This window comes from Bison bison, unplaced genomic scaffold (assembly GCF_000754665.1).
Source record: "Bison bison bison isolate TAMUID 2011002044 unplaced genomic scaffold, Bison_UMD1.0 scf7180017864230, whole genome shotgun sequence".
In the NCBI taxonomy this organism is placed as follows: domain Eukaryota; kingdom Metazoa; phylum Chordata; class Mammalia; order Artiodactyla; family Bovidae; genus Bison; species Bison bison.
The window spans coordinates 394,276-411,359 of record NW_011494802.1 but is presented as its reverse complement, the minus strand read 5'-3'; the positions used below and the strand labels follow the sequence as shown (position 1 = coordinate 411,359).

The 17,084-nt window shown below is 45.4% G+C and overlaps 1 protein-coding gene across 2 annotated transcripts in view; it reads left to right on the top strand.

Moving 5' to 3' along the window:
- The first annotated feature begins 72 nt into the window (after positions 1-72).
- Positions 73-17,084, top strand: part of CLTA (clathrin, light chain A) — a 17,909-nt gene continuing 897 nt past the window's right edge. The window contains exons 1-5 of one of the 2 annotated variants that reach the window (XM_010846051.1): positions 73-413; positions 5,309-5,346; positions 7,654-7,771; positions 12,124-12,235; positions 16,439-16,474. In XM_010846051.1, the coding sequence (XP_010844353.1) occupies positions 212-413; positions 5,309-5,346; positions 7,654-7,771; positions 12,124-12,235; positions 16,439-16,474 (506 nt within the window). In that variant the 5' untranslated portion in view covers positions 73-211. The remainder of the gene's footprint in view (positions 414-5,308; positions 5,347-7,653; positions 7,772-12,123; positions 12,236-16,438; positions 16,475-17,084) is intronic. The other variant, XM_010846052.1, reaches the window with a different exon arrangement.

Below are 17,084 nucleotides of genomic sequence, written 5' to 3'. Positions count from 1 at the left end.
AGCTACTTCTGCCCTCTGATTGGGTATTACCTTTTCGGCTCTCCAACACTGCCTGGACCGACCGGATATTGGGGCCGGGTTTCCGCTTCCGCCTTCTCCCTCCTCCAACTTGCCTCTGATAGCAGGCGCAAGCACAGCGGCCGCTGCTGGAGTTGGTGTTTGCTGGTCGGTTGGTGTTTCTCTGAAAGTCGGTGCCGTCGAACTTCCCGCCATGGCTGAGTTAGATCCGTTCGGCGTCCCCGCTGGCGGTCCCGCCCTGGGGAACGGAGTGGCCGGCGAAGAGGATCCTGCCGCGGCCTTCTTGGCGCAGCAGGAGAGCGAGATTGCGGGCATAGAGAACGACGAGGCCTTCGCCATCCTGGACGGCGGCGCCCCCGGATCCCAGCCTCACGGCGAGCCGCCGGGGATTCCAGGTAAGTGTGGGTGCTTTCGGGGCGGAAGCGCTGCTCCGGAAACTCGGCCCACAGTGGGTCTGAGAGCTCTATGTAACTCTTGTGCCTCTCCGTCCGGGAGGTTGAGTGCGAAGAGGAAACGAGCCCCGGGCCCAGTCATCCGGAAACCCAGGCTCGGCAGGCTTAGTCCGTCCAAAGAGTGTGTTTGAGCGCTCTTGGGCACGGACGGGCTAAAGAAGCCAAGAAAACGGGATGACAAGCTTAGGAGCCAGAGGAAGCCCATTCAGTTCAGGAACTTTTCCTTGAGCAATTGCTGTGCCCTGAGCCTGGCCTCAGAGGCGCAACCGCATTGGCGCAGTTGGGCCAGACTTAAGGCAAATCTGAGCCTACACAGACCAGTTAGTAGGAAGGAGGGCGGGCACACAGTATGTACACAGGAATGTGCAAAAATTGCACATCCAGCTGCAGAGGTCCTGGATAGAATGGCAGATCTTGGCGACGGCAGTTTGGAGAGGTAAAATGGAAAGAGTATAATTGGACACACGGATCCCTTGGTCATCAAGCTTTCAGCAAAGGGAAGGAAGGGATGATTGCTGACTTAGTTCCTAGGAAGGGCTTTCTTAGTGAACTAAGCATTTAGAGACTTAAAGCCAGATCTCTTGACAGTGTAGTTGAGGTTGGTAACAGTGTAGTGGTCAGAAAAAAAAAAAAAAACAACGTGCAGTGGTCAGCACTTCCCTTAGGGATTAGAGCACTAGTTGGACATGTTTTCTTTTTCTCTCTCTTTCCTCCTCTCTCTCCTCTTTCTCCCTCTGTCTCTAGTGGTGAAGATACTGTGCTGGCCTGGACTGCTTGAGGGCGGGTTTAGCTCTGTGGTCTCATACAACTCACATAACCTCCTACTGCCCTGCCTCAATGTTCTTCTTTGTTAAAGGTGCAGATAAACACCACACAGGGTTGGATTATATTGGAGAGCATCTGTAAAGTGCTTACACACACAACCTCGTATGTTATTACTATACACAGTTCCTGCTGTGTACAGTAATTACTGTACACGTTGTTATTATGTGTATACACATTATTCTTTGGGAGTGAGGTGAGAAGGGTGTTACAGAGCTGATAGGCTTTGGGGTGCACTGAAGAAACAGATTTTAAGAGGGAACTCTGTATCTGATGTGTTACTGTACAGAGCTATACAGACAGGAGGCAGTAACAGAGACTGAGGAAAGAGGAACATATCTGAACTCCCCCAGACTTGGGGAAAACGTCCATGAAGGAGGGGCTAAGCCTGAGCCTTGGATGCCCTCAGTCGTTAGGAGATGAGAAAAACATAAGTTTAGAGGTGGGAGGTAACCAGCTGAGTGAAGTGGCTCCTGGATACTGAGGAAGAACAAATGGTCAGGAGAAGGCAGAGTCTAGAGCTGAGGAAGGGAGAAGGCAATTGCACCCCACTCCAGTACTCTTGCCTGGAAAATCCCATGGACGGAGGAGCCTGGTAGGCTGCAGTCCATGGGGTCGCTAAGAGTCGGACAGGACTGAGCGACTTAACTTTCACTTTTCACTTTCATGCACTGGAGAAGGAAATGCAGCCCACTCCAGTGTTCTTGCCTGGAGAATCCCAGGGACGGCAGGGCCTGGTGGGCTGCAGTCTGTGGGGTCGCATGGAGTCGGACACAACTGAAGTGACTTAGCAGCAGCAGCAGCAGCAGAGCTGAGGAAAAGCCTTCAATCCTGAGCGCTAAGGATGGAGGAGGAGAAGAGAAGCGATCAAGGAGCTGCTGAGAGAGTAAGGCAGTGAGGTACTCACAGTAAGAGAGGCATGTGAATTTAAGGAGAGTGATTTTCTTGGTAGCAGTGGTGGAGGAAAGTTCGGGGAAATTGCAGGCATGATACTTAGTGATACTCACATTTGCTGTGCCCAGGTGCCCTGTACTTTGAGATCCATGCAGTAACTCTGGTGGTGGTGTCATTCTGTTTCAGGGGAGAACTGATCATTGTGGAAATTAAGCAGTGTTCAGAAAGTGGCAAGCTAATACATGACTCCATAGGAATTCAGACCCAGGTCTTCCTGACTTGCAGTGGTTGGGGAAAATGAAGTTGAAGTGGGCTTGGGATAGTCTTTCATCTCTGGAAATTTATTCTGGCCCTTGTTTCTGTCTGAGGTGCCTAGAAAGTTTCCTTCTGGAGCATTAAGTTGCCTAGCTTAGCTGTCCTAATGAATCAAGGCCCTGGGGTGGCCTTTCTTCTGCATGTTTCTATAGCAACAGACAGGCCTTTCATTTGAGCCAGTTGAATGTCAGTAAGTACAGTAGAAGAGTAACTAATGAAAGCTCAAAGGACTTGCCAACGCTGGGTGAGTCTTCAGACCTACAGGACAAGCAACATGTGACTTGGAGCTATGGGATGAGAATTGTTGTGTCTGGAGTAGTGATCAAAGTCTCTCCTACTGCGTGGCCCTGGGTTGGAATATATTAACTGGATAATTGTTAACTATAATATACTAACCAGAAAGTAGGCCTGGCTGGACTAACCATTGAGGCTCAAAGATTTACAGTTACTTCACTTTATTAATTTTATACAAAAATAAACTCCAAGTGGATGGAAGAGGCTTTTTTTTTAAAGTACCAGAAGAAAAGTAAATACCTTTTTGTTTTCCTAAGAGTAGGAAAGGCCTTCATCATAAGAACAGATAGAGAACTCATAAAGGAAAAAAAGCCTGATAATGTCTCATACAAGTTAAGTAGTTCTAGGTATTAACTATTATAAATCATACAAAAAGATAATGGGGAAAATATTTGTAATGTGAGAGAGCAAATAGTTAATACAGAAAGAATACTTAGAGATCAAAAGATAGCAGAAAAATGGGCAAAATGCAGGCAGTTTAGTAAAGAAATTCAAATATCAGGTAGTTACCTCAGGATAGAAGTTTGGCACCACAAGGGGACCTTAAAGTTGTTTTCCTGCTGTCACCTTAGTAAAAATTTTAAAACATGCTCAAATTCAAAAGTAAATTTAAGAGGGAAAACAGTCACCAATTACCTGCTCCTTCAAAGAACACTTTACTTACCTCTCAAGGAATCAACTATACACATATTTTAAGGTCATTTGTGAATTGCTGATACATAGATATTTGTTGTGAGGATTAAAACTTAATGTATAGAAAGTGTTTAATTAACATTGTGCCTGGCACATTGGAAGCAATAAGTAGTGGGTGTTTCATTCTTAAAAAGTTGAGAATTTAATGATATAGATAAATGGATTACTAAAAGCACCTGTTATAGGAGTCTAATTTTGCTCAAAGAAATTTTATGTATATGCATTAGATAAACTAAAAAAAATAGAAACCAATAGGCCGAGTAATGAAATTATGTGGCCTTTTCTTTTGTCTCCATTTTCCTTCTTTTTTTTTAAAAGTGAGGAAATGAAAGTTTTCAGTGCTCCCAAAGCCAAGTGGAGGGTAATTGGGAGAAGCAAGACAATGAAGTTGATTTGGAAAATAGGCAGTTAAGTTGGATTTAATTATCGTAGTTAGAAACCAAGAAGACTGGAGGAGTGGTTTGTAACCTCTGCCTGTTCAAAGGAAAGAATGTGGCTGAGGGCACCTTGCCTCTGGCTGCTCGGAAAAGCTCTGATGTTTCTGAGGGCCTTGTGATGGTGGCTCACACCAGCTCCTCCGCATTCCTTTTCCTCCTTGGGTTCTTGTATCTTTTAGGTTCATCTCTTCTCTCTTACACAGTAACACAGTCATGGTAGTTTGAAAACAGTTGGACAAAATACTAGAAGTCCTGCATGGTAGGCAGTAAAGATAAGTCAGCCAACAGATAAAGAACACGTAGAATATGTAGGTGGACACTGCGTTTTATGGTGCCTGTATTGAAGCTTTCAAGGGAAGGCAGAGCGGCCACTCTGAAGGGCTGCTGTGCGGCCCTGTACAGGTAACTTGAATTAGTGACACACAGAATGGGTTAAAAACATAAAATGGGGCCAGTGGGGACTGGCAGGCTGTCCAGAGCATGCTGCACATAAAGGCTGCCTTCATTTAAGGAACGTAGGCCCAGTATCACCAGATCTTGTCTGTACACCCTCCCTCGCTCCACACATACACACGTATGCGCGTGCACACACACACACACACACACACACGAAATCCTGATTTTGTGGAATTTCCTGATTAAGTACTTTGTATTTTAAAGAAAATATGTTCAGCCTGTGGACCTTCATTTTATACTGTATGGATTGAAAATGTCGAGGTCTTAGACATTTTTCATATTTCTGAGATCGACTTTCTCATTTAGCTCATGAGTAATTAATTGTGCTAATAAGATCAGATTGTATATACTTTGAGTTTTTGTAACTTGCATCCTTGAAAACACTGATTTTATTTTGATATGCCCAAATCTTACTGTTCTGGACTAATTGCAAGAGAACTAGAGGAATTAGCAAGAAGTCTCAACTATAGACCCTCCCTCAGGTGCCAAACCTGCTCCAGCCAAAGGATGGAGAGTCCTGACCTCCAAGAAAGCAACTTGGTTGAAACATGAAGCTGCATATCTCTGCTTGCTGTAAAGGATTCTAGGCCACCCTTTCATACCTTTGCCTTCTCTAGAACCTTCATAGAGAAACTTGCTCTGTGAGGCTCTTCTGCCAGGCTTCTAAGTATTATCTCTGTAAGCCAGAAGATATTCATGAAAAGCTTTTAGACAGATTTGTCCACATTTTAGTGAAGTCATTTGTGTATGCACATCTTGGTTTCATTGACTAGAAAGTTGTGCATTGTTTTCTCTGATATCTCGCACGGGGATAGTGTTTAGTAACTTAGAGTACTTATAACACATGATATTATGTCATACCTTATAACCCTTTGGCCCAGCATTTGCCCAGCACTCACTGACAGATTGAAATCTTATGTCTTGCAGATGCTGTTGATGGAGTGACGAATGGAGACTACTACCAGGTACAGACTTTGTACAACAGCTCTGATGATGTTGAATGATAGTGTTGAGAGTCTTCCTTCTCTGTGGTTTGAATTGACTGACCTAGAAAGGATGCCACTCCTTTGACTTTCCTGGGTGTATCAGTAACTGATATGTTACCTGCCAAAGTGGAAGGATTTGAAGAGACACATTGATAGAGCATTCTTTTAAAACGTGATTGGCCTGGCTCCAGCGTTAGCAACTTTATTCTCAAGAAATGACCCTTCATCATGATGGTGGCAGTGGCGACAGTGGCTGCCAGTGTGCCGTGCGGTGTCAAACACTGTACTGAATTTTCTTTTAATTCTCACAGCAACCTGAGGGGTCTATGCTGTTGTTATTCCCATTTACACATAAGGCATACAGAGGTGAAATCAGGAGTTTGAAAGTACAAAGGTAGTCTGTGGTAGGACCAGCATTCGAACCATTTAGCTTTTAGATTATAGTGATGCTGGGGGTGGCTGGTGTTTGTGATGACTACCATTATTTTCCCTCTGTGTTGTTGAGCTTTTGGTTACCAGCCCAACTTGTTTAGTTACTATGTCCAACTCTTGCGAAACCATGGACTGTACCCTGCCAGGCTCCTCTGTCCATGGGATTCTCTGGGCAAGAATACTGAAGCAGGTTGCCATTTCCTTCTCCAGGGGATCTTACCGACCCAGGGACTGAACCTGTGTCTCCTGCATTGGCAGGCAGGTTCTTTACCACTGAGCCACCAGGGAAGCTCACCAGCCCAACTTGACATGGGCTTAAATACAGAGAATTTACTATTTCTTATAATTGAAAGAACTCTGATAGGCCAGGGGTCCTCGGACCAGGATTCTGACTCAGTTCCTCTAGGATTCTGGTTCCGCTGGCTGACTGTGCAGTTTTATACTCTTTCACTGTGGCAGAATGACTACAAGCACTTCCAGGTCGCAACATGTGCATGTCACACCATCTAGAACAGCATGAAGGTTTCTCCCAACCACTCAACAAAAGTCCTCTGATCCCTTTTGACTAGATGTTTCCCTTTCCACTGTAGTCCAGGGAAACAGCTTGGTGCTTTGCCTCTGCCTGGGTTTCTGCGCAGCCTTAACCAGTTAACTGTCAAGAAGGATGAGATTAGTCTTAATTGGTTTACCCCAAGGGTGGACTGACTTTTTCTGTAAAGGACCGATATTAATAGTAAACATTTTAAGCTTTGATAGAGTGTAAGTTCTCTGTCAGACTACTATGTTGTTATAACATGAAAAAATCCATGGACAGTATGTAAATAAATGGGCATGGCTCTATCTCAATAAAATTTAATTCTAGAAACAGGTGGCTGAGCTGGCTGTAGTTTCCAAACCCTGGTTTAGAGCTTGGCCTTTGGAGGGAGATGGAATGGGGTTCAGTCCTGACTCTCTCTTACTAGCTATGTATTTGGACATGTCATTTCCCTGGGTCTCAGTTTAATCCTCCAGCTGTGCCATGGGAATAAAAATTTGCCTTGCACGGTGTTTGGGAGATAAAGGTTTTATGTGGCTGAAACATGGACGGTGCTAATAATAAGTAAATACTACTGTAAATAGTTTGTTTCCATCTTTGTTTATAGTCTGCTGAGGTTAAGCTGGTCATGTTCCTAGTTCAGTAGGTGCAATAATTCTCTAAAGATTAGATTCCATTTGAATCTTCATCAACTTGTTTACTAGCTCCCCAATCTTAACCACTATAAAGAAGAGTCAGCCCCCTACCCACCCGCTCCCTCCTACCCCCCTGCCACATACACTGTGATTCACATTTGCCTGCCTTTTTTTCTTTTTCTTGGTATGACTGTACTAACTATGCGTTTTCTTTTGGACTCTCTTTTCCCTAGAATCCACTGTATTTTGCGGAGGTGGTATTAAGTGAACTTTTCCCTGTATTGTATAATAAGCATTTGGAAGTGTCAGGTTCTGGTCCTTACTGTACTGTGTATTCATCTTTGTTACTTTGAAGATATTACAGTCTCTTTGTCAAGTAAGGAAAGCAAAATTCATAATACTGTTTTCCTAGTAAGTCCATTACCCACTTCCCCAACTTTGCTTTCTCCCACTCATGTCTCATTTAGTAGCCGGATAACAACTACTGTGCCTCCCTTGTGGGTTGTAAGGCTTGAGCGCATCACGTTGAAAGCTTCCTACCAGCATGTAAGGCCGCTGTTGTTGCTCCTTTACATTTAGAGCAGCCATCAGTGTGGCGCGCAACCAGGGGTTCTAACTTGGGTGAAGAGCATGTCTGGGAGGAGGCTTTGGTACTGATAGAGCACACCTGTGTTTTCTGTTAAGGAGAGTAATGGGCCGACAGACAGTTATGCAGCTATTTCACAAGTGGATCGATTGCAGTCAGAGCCTGAAAGTATCCGTAAATGGAGAGAAGAGCAAACGGAACGCTTGGAAGCCCTTGGTAAGGAATCCCTTTCTGTCTTTGGGTGTTTGTTTTCAGTGGAATAGTTGACCTTGACTCTACTGTTATCCATTTTTAACTTGAATTAGCCGTAATGTCCGTGTCCAGTTTTGGGGAGGGTATCTTTAACAATGAGAAAATCACACCACCACCTGCGTGGAGATGCTTCATCACAAGCCCAGAGTCACAAGTGCATCCTCTCTTCTCGGGAAGGGCAGAGTGGTGCTGTGGAGTCTTCGAGTGAAAGGCTGGGTTCCAGGCCAAACCGTAACTCTACTAGTTGCAGGCACTTGGTTGCTCAAACCTTAGAGCCTGTTTCTTCATCTGTGAAGTAAGATCAGTGTTACCAACCCCAAGGGTAGTCTGAGATGGTATATATGAAAGTGCTTCATAAACCTAAAGATGTTATATCCATGCGAGGGACTGCACAGTCCATTGACAATTTGAAGGCTGAATTTAAGGTAATGCTTAAGAGGAAAATGTGAGGAATGTTAGGAAGTACATACAATTGGGTCTTCTTACCCTAACATCCTGTGAGTTCTTAATTTTTATGGGTGAGGAAAAGGAGGATCATAGGAAGAGTAGGTTTTTGAATCACACGGCTAAAAGTGGTAGAGTCAGAATTTCACCTTAAGTCTGCCCTGCTTCAGAATCCATACCCATCTCTCAGCAGCGTTGCACTTAGCTCACAGCATTTTGGGGGCAGGCCGAGCCTGAGGTCAGTGCCAGTCAGCCCGGCCTTTGGTGAAGAGCCTTCGCCATGGAGTGTCAGCTGTTGGTCAAGATTAGGAGAGACTTGGTATCTGTCCATGCGTGTTGAAAAGGTGTAATGGGGCAGGGGATGTTAACCATACAGTACTGTTCTCAACTTCTTATTAAAATTTCAAACACAGAAAGAGGGAGAGTAAAACGTGCCCCTTCCTTCAGGTTCAGTAGTGAACATTTTGCAATATTTGGCTGTCTTTGTATAAATGAGGTGTGTGTATATGTTTTTATTTTTAGTATTTAAATATTTGTCTGTGGCAGGTTTTAGTTGTGGCACGCAGGCTTAGTTACCCCCCAGCATGTGGAATCTTCGTTCCCCAACCAGGGATGGAACTCATGTCTCCTGCATCGAAAGGTGTATTCTTAACCACTGGACCACCAGGGAAATCCTGTATAGGTTTTATACACTAATGTGAAAGTGAAGTGAAAGTCGCTCAGTCGTGTCCGACTCTTTGCGACCCTGTGGACTATACAGTCCATGGAATTCTCCAGGCCAGAATACTGGAGTGGGTAGCCTTTCCCTTCTCCAGGGGATCTGCCCAACCCAGGGATCAAACCCAGGTCTCCTGCATTGCAGGCAGATTCTTTACCAGCTGAGCCACAAGGGAAGCCCACTCACATGCCCACACATTTATATGTGTATTGTGAATATACACATAATTTTTTCTCTGATCCATTCAGATATAGACACCAGATACTTTACGCATAAATATTTTATTGTACATCTAGAAATAGCAATATGCATCTGTAACCACAGTGACAGCATTATTATTCCTTCTTGAGAATGACTGAACTAGTAAAAACATGACTCAGACGGTGTAACTGACACCTAGAAATAGGAAAGGACTTGACCCAGATAATACAGCCAATTAGGGTCTCTCCAGTGTAATTTATGTGGCTTTCCAAACCGCGGGCACACTTAATCTCTCGGCATTATTCAATAGCAGTTTCTTTGATGATGTAAACGTTCCATGTCAGTGCTGATCTGTCTGTAACCACTAGCTGCTTGTGGCTAGTATGACTGAGAAACTGAATTTTAAATTTTATTTAATTTTAATAAATTTAAATAGCCACATGAAGCTAGTGGTCACTGTACTGGATAGTGTAGTTTTTAAAAGGTGAAGGTTGGTCTTCGTGGTGCTAGCAGCCTTGCTCCTTCCTGTTCTTCAAGTATCTCTTCTGAGTAGACTTTGAGGCAAGACTTACGTAGCAACTATTATTGCTACTGGAATCTTCTTCGTGTTGCAGAACTCAGGTATATCTTTTCTCTTTCCCCAAAGTTTAGCAAAGTTGACTTCTACATGGAGAAGTGTACACTTTGGTGTATGGAAAAATTTCATTTTCTTTTTCAGTTAACAATTTGGGCTCTTTGGGAATATTCCACAAAGTGTCGTTTTCTGAAGATGCCTTCCTGAGGGAAGTCAAATATTTGGCCTCATGTTCCAATGGAATCGAATTAAGTTGGTCCATGAATTAGGTGTTCCTGCAGTTTCACCTTTTTCCTTGCAAGAACTATGAGAAAGTGCGAGATGCTAAAAATAGAGAAGCAGTATCCCTGGTTTTCAGCTTAGCTATGGGAAGTGTTTTCCAATAATTTGCTGTGAACAGTAATGAGCATGACCAGAGAAGACAGCTGTCCGTGAACCCTGCTCTACCTTCTCCCTCCCAGATAAAAAAGGATATTACAGCTTAGATCTTTGCTGCATCAAGCTAAGCATTTAAGAATTCTAAATTCTTATTGCCAGTGTCACTTCTTAAATCTATAAAAGCAAGAAGATGGTTTACAGACACTATTTTATGCATTAACTATAATCTGTGCAAATGGACACAGTTTTTGACTACTTTTTCAGAGATAAATTTCCATATTTTGATTCTAATATATAACCTTTATTTAAAAAATCATTAGATGACACAAAAGGAAAATACTCCCCAATCCAAAACTAATTTTTTGGAAGTAATTTCACAACTCCTGAAAAGGAGACCTTATGTTTTAAATTTTTTTCATGTCCACAGGGTACCATTGGCCCACGGCATCTCTCCCTGCATCACAGTGCCCTCCACTCCACATACACTTAATGCCATGGACAAACATACATCAGAAGTTTACTGGTATACTTATCAGTGGAAAATTTTGAGTGAAATAATTCTCTTGAGCGTTAGGTTGGTCACCTTCTGATAAGTTAGGAAACCGGGTAAAAGTTCTTTATAAGAGGAAACTTTGGGGGATCTTTTAGCTGCTACCTGGCTATTTCTAGTAGTTACAGACAGTGAGACCTTTCTTGCAAAGGCCCTAAAATTGCCCCCGAAAGCGTCATTTCTTCCTTCAAGAAGTTGTTTGCTTTCTATTCTCCTCCTCAAGGACACCCGTTACATTTTGGGCTCTGGCTCTGCATTGTCCAGACTCTAGCCCGGGATCACTGGTGCCCGTTGTGATTACTGTTGGCTCTGCCTCCCTTTCCGTCCCTCCCTGTGGAGACAGCACAGTGAAGTAAGAACGTGTGAGCTTTAGAGTCAAATCTTCGTGTGAATCTTGGTTTGGCCACTTAGAACTTTTGGGAAAGTTACTCAGACTTGCTGAGCTGTAGTTTTTCTCACTGCTGAAGATGGAACTAGTTTGCTTTCTTGGGATTGTTGTAAAATTAAATGAGATGTGTGTGAAGTAACCTGCCAGCGAGGACATTCTTGAGAATGTGCTTAAAGTGGAGTCGCAGGGTGACTTCAGGGCTCAGCTGTGGCAGTAGTACGATCTGTATCTCTTTCTCTCTACCGTTTACTGACGTGTCTTTAGCTCAGTATCTTAGGGGAGCTCATATTTAGTTCTGAGAAACTTGATGGCTGAGAATCCAGTGTAGCAGGCCTGGGTGTGCTTTTGCGCTCTCGTCTAGAACCTTGTGGAAAGCCATTAATAACGATCCCTCACCTCACCCTACAGTTCTCCCCATTGGAATTTTTCTCTTCTTTCCTAGCTCGGCCACAAACTCACTCTGCTGTCTAAGCAGGAGTAGATATTTTGTGGTCCCCTCAATTCCATCTGTATTCTGCTCTTGCCTGGTTCTGGAATCATCTCTACCTTTAATAGGTTTTCTGATATCACACTGCTGTGTAAATGTGCATCTGGTGAAGAGAATGCTGCCTTCTGTTCACAAAACCATTAATTATCCAACTTGGGGTGTGGAATATAGTTTGTGAGGAGATTTTATTAGAAGATGACCTAATATGAATAGTCCACCCTGACCTGGCAGCATTATTAAAGAATCATCTGTAGTTGCTTCTTACCCAGTTGGTGTCTCAAAAGCCTTTTTAAAAATTAAGTCAGTATTTCCACTTGTCTCTACTCAAACCCCCAGACTAGTGATCCACTAAGGTGTAGGTGGACTGGGATAAATTGTGCTGAAACACCTTGAGTAGAATTGCTGATAGAGAGAGCTGGACACACAAATGAGGAAAACAGAATTTTATCTTTCTTCCCTACTGTTCGCCTTCTAACATGCACCCACACACAGCATGAGGTTAATAAGCCCCAAATAAATGAACTTCAGTTTGTATTTTGCCTCATTTGTATTGTCTTTCTTTTCCTTCCCTTAAAGATGCCAATTCTCGGAAGCAGGAAGCGGAGTGGAAAGAAAAAGCAATAAAGGAGCTGGACGAGTGGTATGCGAGGCAGGATGAGCAGCTACAGAAGACAAAAGCCAACAACAGGTCAGTCTGCGCTGCTTCTTGTACGGTCAGGTCCGTCTCCACAGCTGTTGTAGGTTTTCAGCTGCTGCCTCTTTTAGTGTGAAATGTCTTTGCAAGTTTTAAAAAATATATGTGAAACATGAAAGTTGCAAGTCTCTCGGGTCTTTACAAGAATAACTCAGCCTGTTTTTTCACCACCCTAGTTGCAGTGAATCTGGCTCTGCAGCTGAGAGTTTGGTTAGTCTGCACCGCCTGTAATGGTATGATTCCACAGAAGGCAGTATCATCTCATGGATAAGTCCGTGTCTAAAAACCTAACCCTGAAATGAAAGGCCGCTTTCATCACTATTCCAGGATCTCAGTACTTCAGAGATGATTATAGACTCCGTCATGTCCCTGCCCCTAAATCCAGCTTAGATCTCTGAGGGCTGCTCCCCACAGGGTCCAGTAGTGGGGATGTGTGCTGTCAGCAGGTGGCCAAGATGTTCCCACACAGTGACTTCAGGATTAAAGGTTCTCTGGGTGCTTATCATCTGTGTCTAAGAAAATCTTGAGGTGACTTTTTAAAAATGCTCTTTTCCGAATTTCCATGCTCATTGAAGGTTGAGTAGTTGCAGGGAGTAAACATGGTCACTTTCCTATGACCACCAACCAGAAACTATGGTCTTTAAAAGCTCTGAGCTCGGAGTCCACTTGGAAGCAGCTCAGAAAGAGAAACGGGGGCAGCACCGTCTACCTGGGTGCAGGCAGTGGGCTGGCTTCCCCTGCCAGACCTGGAACTGGCTGTCACTGCACTGTCATTCCACTCACTTCAGTGTAAAGATAGATCAGATTCGGCCTGCAGCTGTTTGTACTTTGCGTGGGAAAGAACCTTTGTGCCCTTGTCTCTGGTAGCTCTTAGCTGGAAATCTTCCAGACAAGAGGGAGCTGACCTCTTTGCCATTGTGGGGCAGCCACGGCAGAATGGGTAGCCTGTGTGTGCAGCAGCCTTCACCGCCTGTCTCCCGTTGGCCATTCTCAGTTCTGTCACTCCCTCGGGCGCCAGGCTTGAGCCTCTGTCCTGGCCACCTTCCTGTGGGGCATGGACTCTGCAGGCGTGCTGTCCGGTTCCCCCTGAAGTTCTGTTGCAGATATGGTGGGGCTGCTCTCTGGTTGGAGTTGAGTTGCTAAGAGCAGCATTAGCTACTGGGGCTTCTGCTGAGAGATTGTGGTTAGTTTGAAGCTGATGGGCCCCGGTTCCTTTATAATGTACTCATTCAAGATTACTTCCCCCAGGTGCAAGTTCAGATTTCTGAAGAAAGAAGGGTGGGTGCTTTGCACACACACCGTGAGAGGCCCCCTTTACCCTAGTGAGTTGCCTCAGGCTGGGTCTGCTCTGAGTACTTGGTAAAACCCGGCTGACCCTCCACGTTCAGGGTCCCTTTCTGCCTTGCCTAAGGATTGCTGCTTTCAGGCCCTCTGTCTGGTGGGTAAAGAACAAAACAGATAGAAGGGCGCCTGAGCTGACGTGTGTGGTTTTCCTTTTGTTCTGGTGCTGTGCTGTCCTGTTACCAACAGCTCCTTCGCCTCAAGCTAGCTGCAAAGGAGTAAAAGCCTGACACAAACTTTTGTCTTAGACACGCCTTGAACAGGAGTCATTAAACCTTTATTCTCTCCCAGTAGAGGCAGACACAAGTTGAAATTGATTAGGTTTCAGCCTTTGTGTAAACTGAAAGGATTGGGGCTTTACAAGCTGGCCTGCCTTCCCTTTCCCTCCCACTCCGTGTGCCCACAAACTACTCTGTTTTTCTCCTGACTCACTTGGGAGTTACAATCAGGCTTTCTTTAAATGTCCACAAAACACCTCCTATGTATAAACCAAAATGGGAGCAAAGCAAGGGTCTGAGTTTAAAAATAAATTACTAGAATTTCTCTTCAAATAAATATGTGAGCTTAGGTTAATGACCAGTCATGACTGTCTTTAAAAACCTCCCTCCCACTCCTGTGCCCCAAACTCACCAGGCAAAGGACAGGGTAAGACTCCTTGCGGGAGGTTCCCTGTCCACCTGTGCTGGGCGAGGGGGGCCGGCCAGCCCAGGGACTGAGCCTCTCCCCTGCTTTGTGAACTCCTCCACCCAGCTCACCCCCCTTCCTCCTTGTCCCAGAGTTCCCATTTTGACCCATTCCAATGTGAGAGTTCAGGATGAGGTGCTGGTTTCTGGGCTGTACATCATCAGCAGTCAAGTCCGGCAGGAACTGAGTGGACAGACAGTTGTGTTCAGGGACCCACAGTTCACTGGTGCTGGAGCCAGGACCCTTGTCTGCAGGTCTCTCACTGCTTGCCTCCAGCTGCATTTTTCTTTAAGGTGCCATTTTGAGATGACTGTGTGGTCCCAGAATACAGAAAATTGGTCCCAGCCAGTCAATGTGGGGAAGCAGTAGTTGGATAATCCAAGATTAAGCTGGCTTTGGGCCCTAGCATGCCTAGTGTCTGGCAGCATTGGTACCCAGGGATGTTTACTGAGGCTGGCAGGAAGGGGCATGGCTTCCCGAGTGTGGACCAGTTGGGGAGCAGCAGTAACTACAAGGAAGAAATCAGGCAGCCTTGGTTGTGAGCTCTGCTGCCCCTGTTGCCACTTATTGCCTAACAGGTTTGCTTCATCCTATCACGTCATCTCTAAAGTAACATTCAGTGGCCCTAGGTTGCTTGGTGTTGAGGATAGAACGGACACAATGTCTTGTCAAAAGGCTCAGCCCGTCAGTGGATACTTAGGAGATGCTCGTCGTTGCTGGAGTAAGGCCTGGGGGTGAAGTTGACGGCGCTGTCTGGAGAAGCCTGTGGGGAAGGCCAGCAGGGAGCCTTACCTGCAGAGTGTCAGTGCTAGAACCTTCGCTGGGTTAGGATGGAGCCTTGGGAGCAGCTCCCCAGAGTACTTGTGCCCCTACTGTGGATTTGAGATGTTTCTGCTTCTCAATGTTCTCTCTTTTTTCCTGCCTGCTTGCCTGCCTTTTGGACCTCTTGCTGTCTAGGGTGGCAGATGAAGCTTTCTACAAACAACCCTTCGCTGACGTGATTGGTTATGTGTATGTTGCAAAACTAATTCCTTTTCTTGTTTTAATTCCTACTTTTTGTTTAGAGTTAATGCTCCTTTTATGTCACAAGTTGCTTTGCTTTTTAAATTATTTCAGACTGGCACTGTGGGGGCTGCCTAAGAGTTGGTAGGCTGGGGGTATGTTCCATGATCACAGAATCACCGCTCTCTGCAACTCTGGTTGCCATTTTTCATTTTGGGGTTTTGGAGGAAAGGAAGCTAACACTTTACAAATGTGGGTCATTTGTGATCTCATCTGGGAAGGTTTTGGAATTGGGGGTTGGAGACTCTGACCTCTTGTTGCTGCCACCCTGCCCCAGGTGGGAAGGGGCGGGGAGGGGAAAGTCCTGGGTTAGGAACCAGTGTGGGCAGCATTTTCCACACTTGATTCCTTTGAAGAACATGGGGTTGGTTGCTTCTCCCTCCAGGCAGAAGAGTCAGAGCACAGGGGGCTGTCTCCTCTGGGGGTCTGCAGTTGTTTCTCTGTGGCCTCATATCAGAAATAGTTGTTTAGTTGCCAGCTTCTGATGTCCTGTCCCCCACACTGACATAGAGAGACCCCCAACTTTGAGGTCAAGATAGCCAAAGCTGTCTGATACAGGCCATGGTGGCTTTTACCCCCGAAGAAAACTACATCTTCTCTGGGAGAGTTTGTTTTTAAGAATTCCTGCTGTCAAAGCAGTATTGCTCAGCTGTGTGTTTCCTCTTTTTACGACTAGCTTACTAGCCTTTTGACATAAGGGAGGTGAGGGTGGAATGGAGGAAGAGAAGAACTTGTGGGAAGGGCAGACCACAGCCTGAGGTCTGGTAGACCCTCTTAGGGCCTTGACCTTGAGCTCGTCAACCAGCTAGGAGGTAGAGCTGAGTTTCCTGGGCCCCTGGGTGCGTTTGCAATGAGACTTGTGAAATGCTGGACTTACAGGTGGTGTTGGGTTTGCTTTTTGCACAGTCTCTCTGGAGTAGAGATGGAGACTAGAAAGGTCGAGTCTGGGTTTGCTGGGCAGCAAGGTGGCCCAGCAAAGCCAGCTGCACGTCCCTCAGAGTACAGAGTGGCAAGGGCATGTCTAGCTTACTGACCATCTGCATTGAGCTCATTCTCATTTTCTGTATCTGACCTAAAGTTTTTCTCGTTTTTCTTCTCTTCACCTTTAAGCACAAACATAAACCATCCTTGCTACAGCCTAGAACAGTTAAGTAAACCTTCCTCACTGCCCCTGTGTGTGCCATGAAGTCGAGTGTTGTAGTGGCTCTGGGCTTCAGCGGTGTTTGCCACAGCCATCCCTGTGAGAGTGCCACCCCTCTGTTGCCACAGACCAGTCATCTCCATTGCTTTTGCTTTGCCCGTGATGCCTGTTGGAGTAGATGAAATAGTGTGTCTTTCCTCCTCTTACCACTGTCCTTTTAGGCTGTAGCTCCCACCAATTAGTGCCCAGCTGGGGTGGGCTGACTTTGGTGTGAACGAATGTTGGAAGAGCATCCCACCAAAAAGCAACTCACACTGATCGGCTCTCAGCTGCTGGGTGCCCACCCCTGCCAGAGTGTCCCGAGAGGCCCACAGCACCTGGCTGGAGGGAAAATGGCAAAACTTTTGGCTGAACTGGAAAATGTCCTAGCAACCCTTCTAGAATGGCTTTAGTCTCTAGTGCCTGCTAGCATGGGCTTTTTGTCTTGAATTCTTTTTGATCTGCCCTGTTTCTCTCCAGCCTTTGGAATAAATCCAGAGGCTGTTGTGCAGAGTGACCTGTGGGCTTCTTTCGAAGTCTCTAAATTTACTTGAAATTCAGTACAGGCCAGCATCA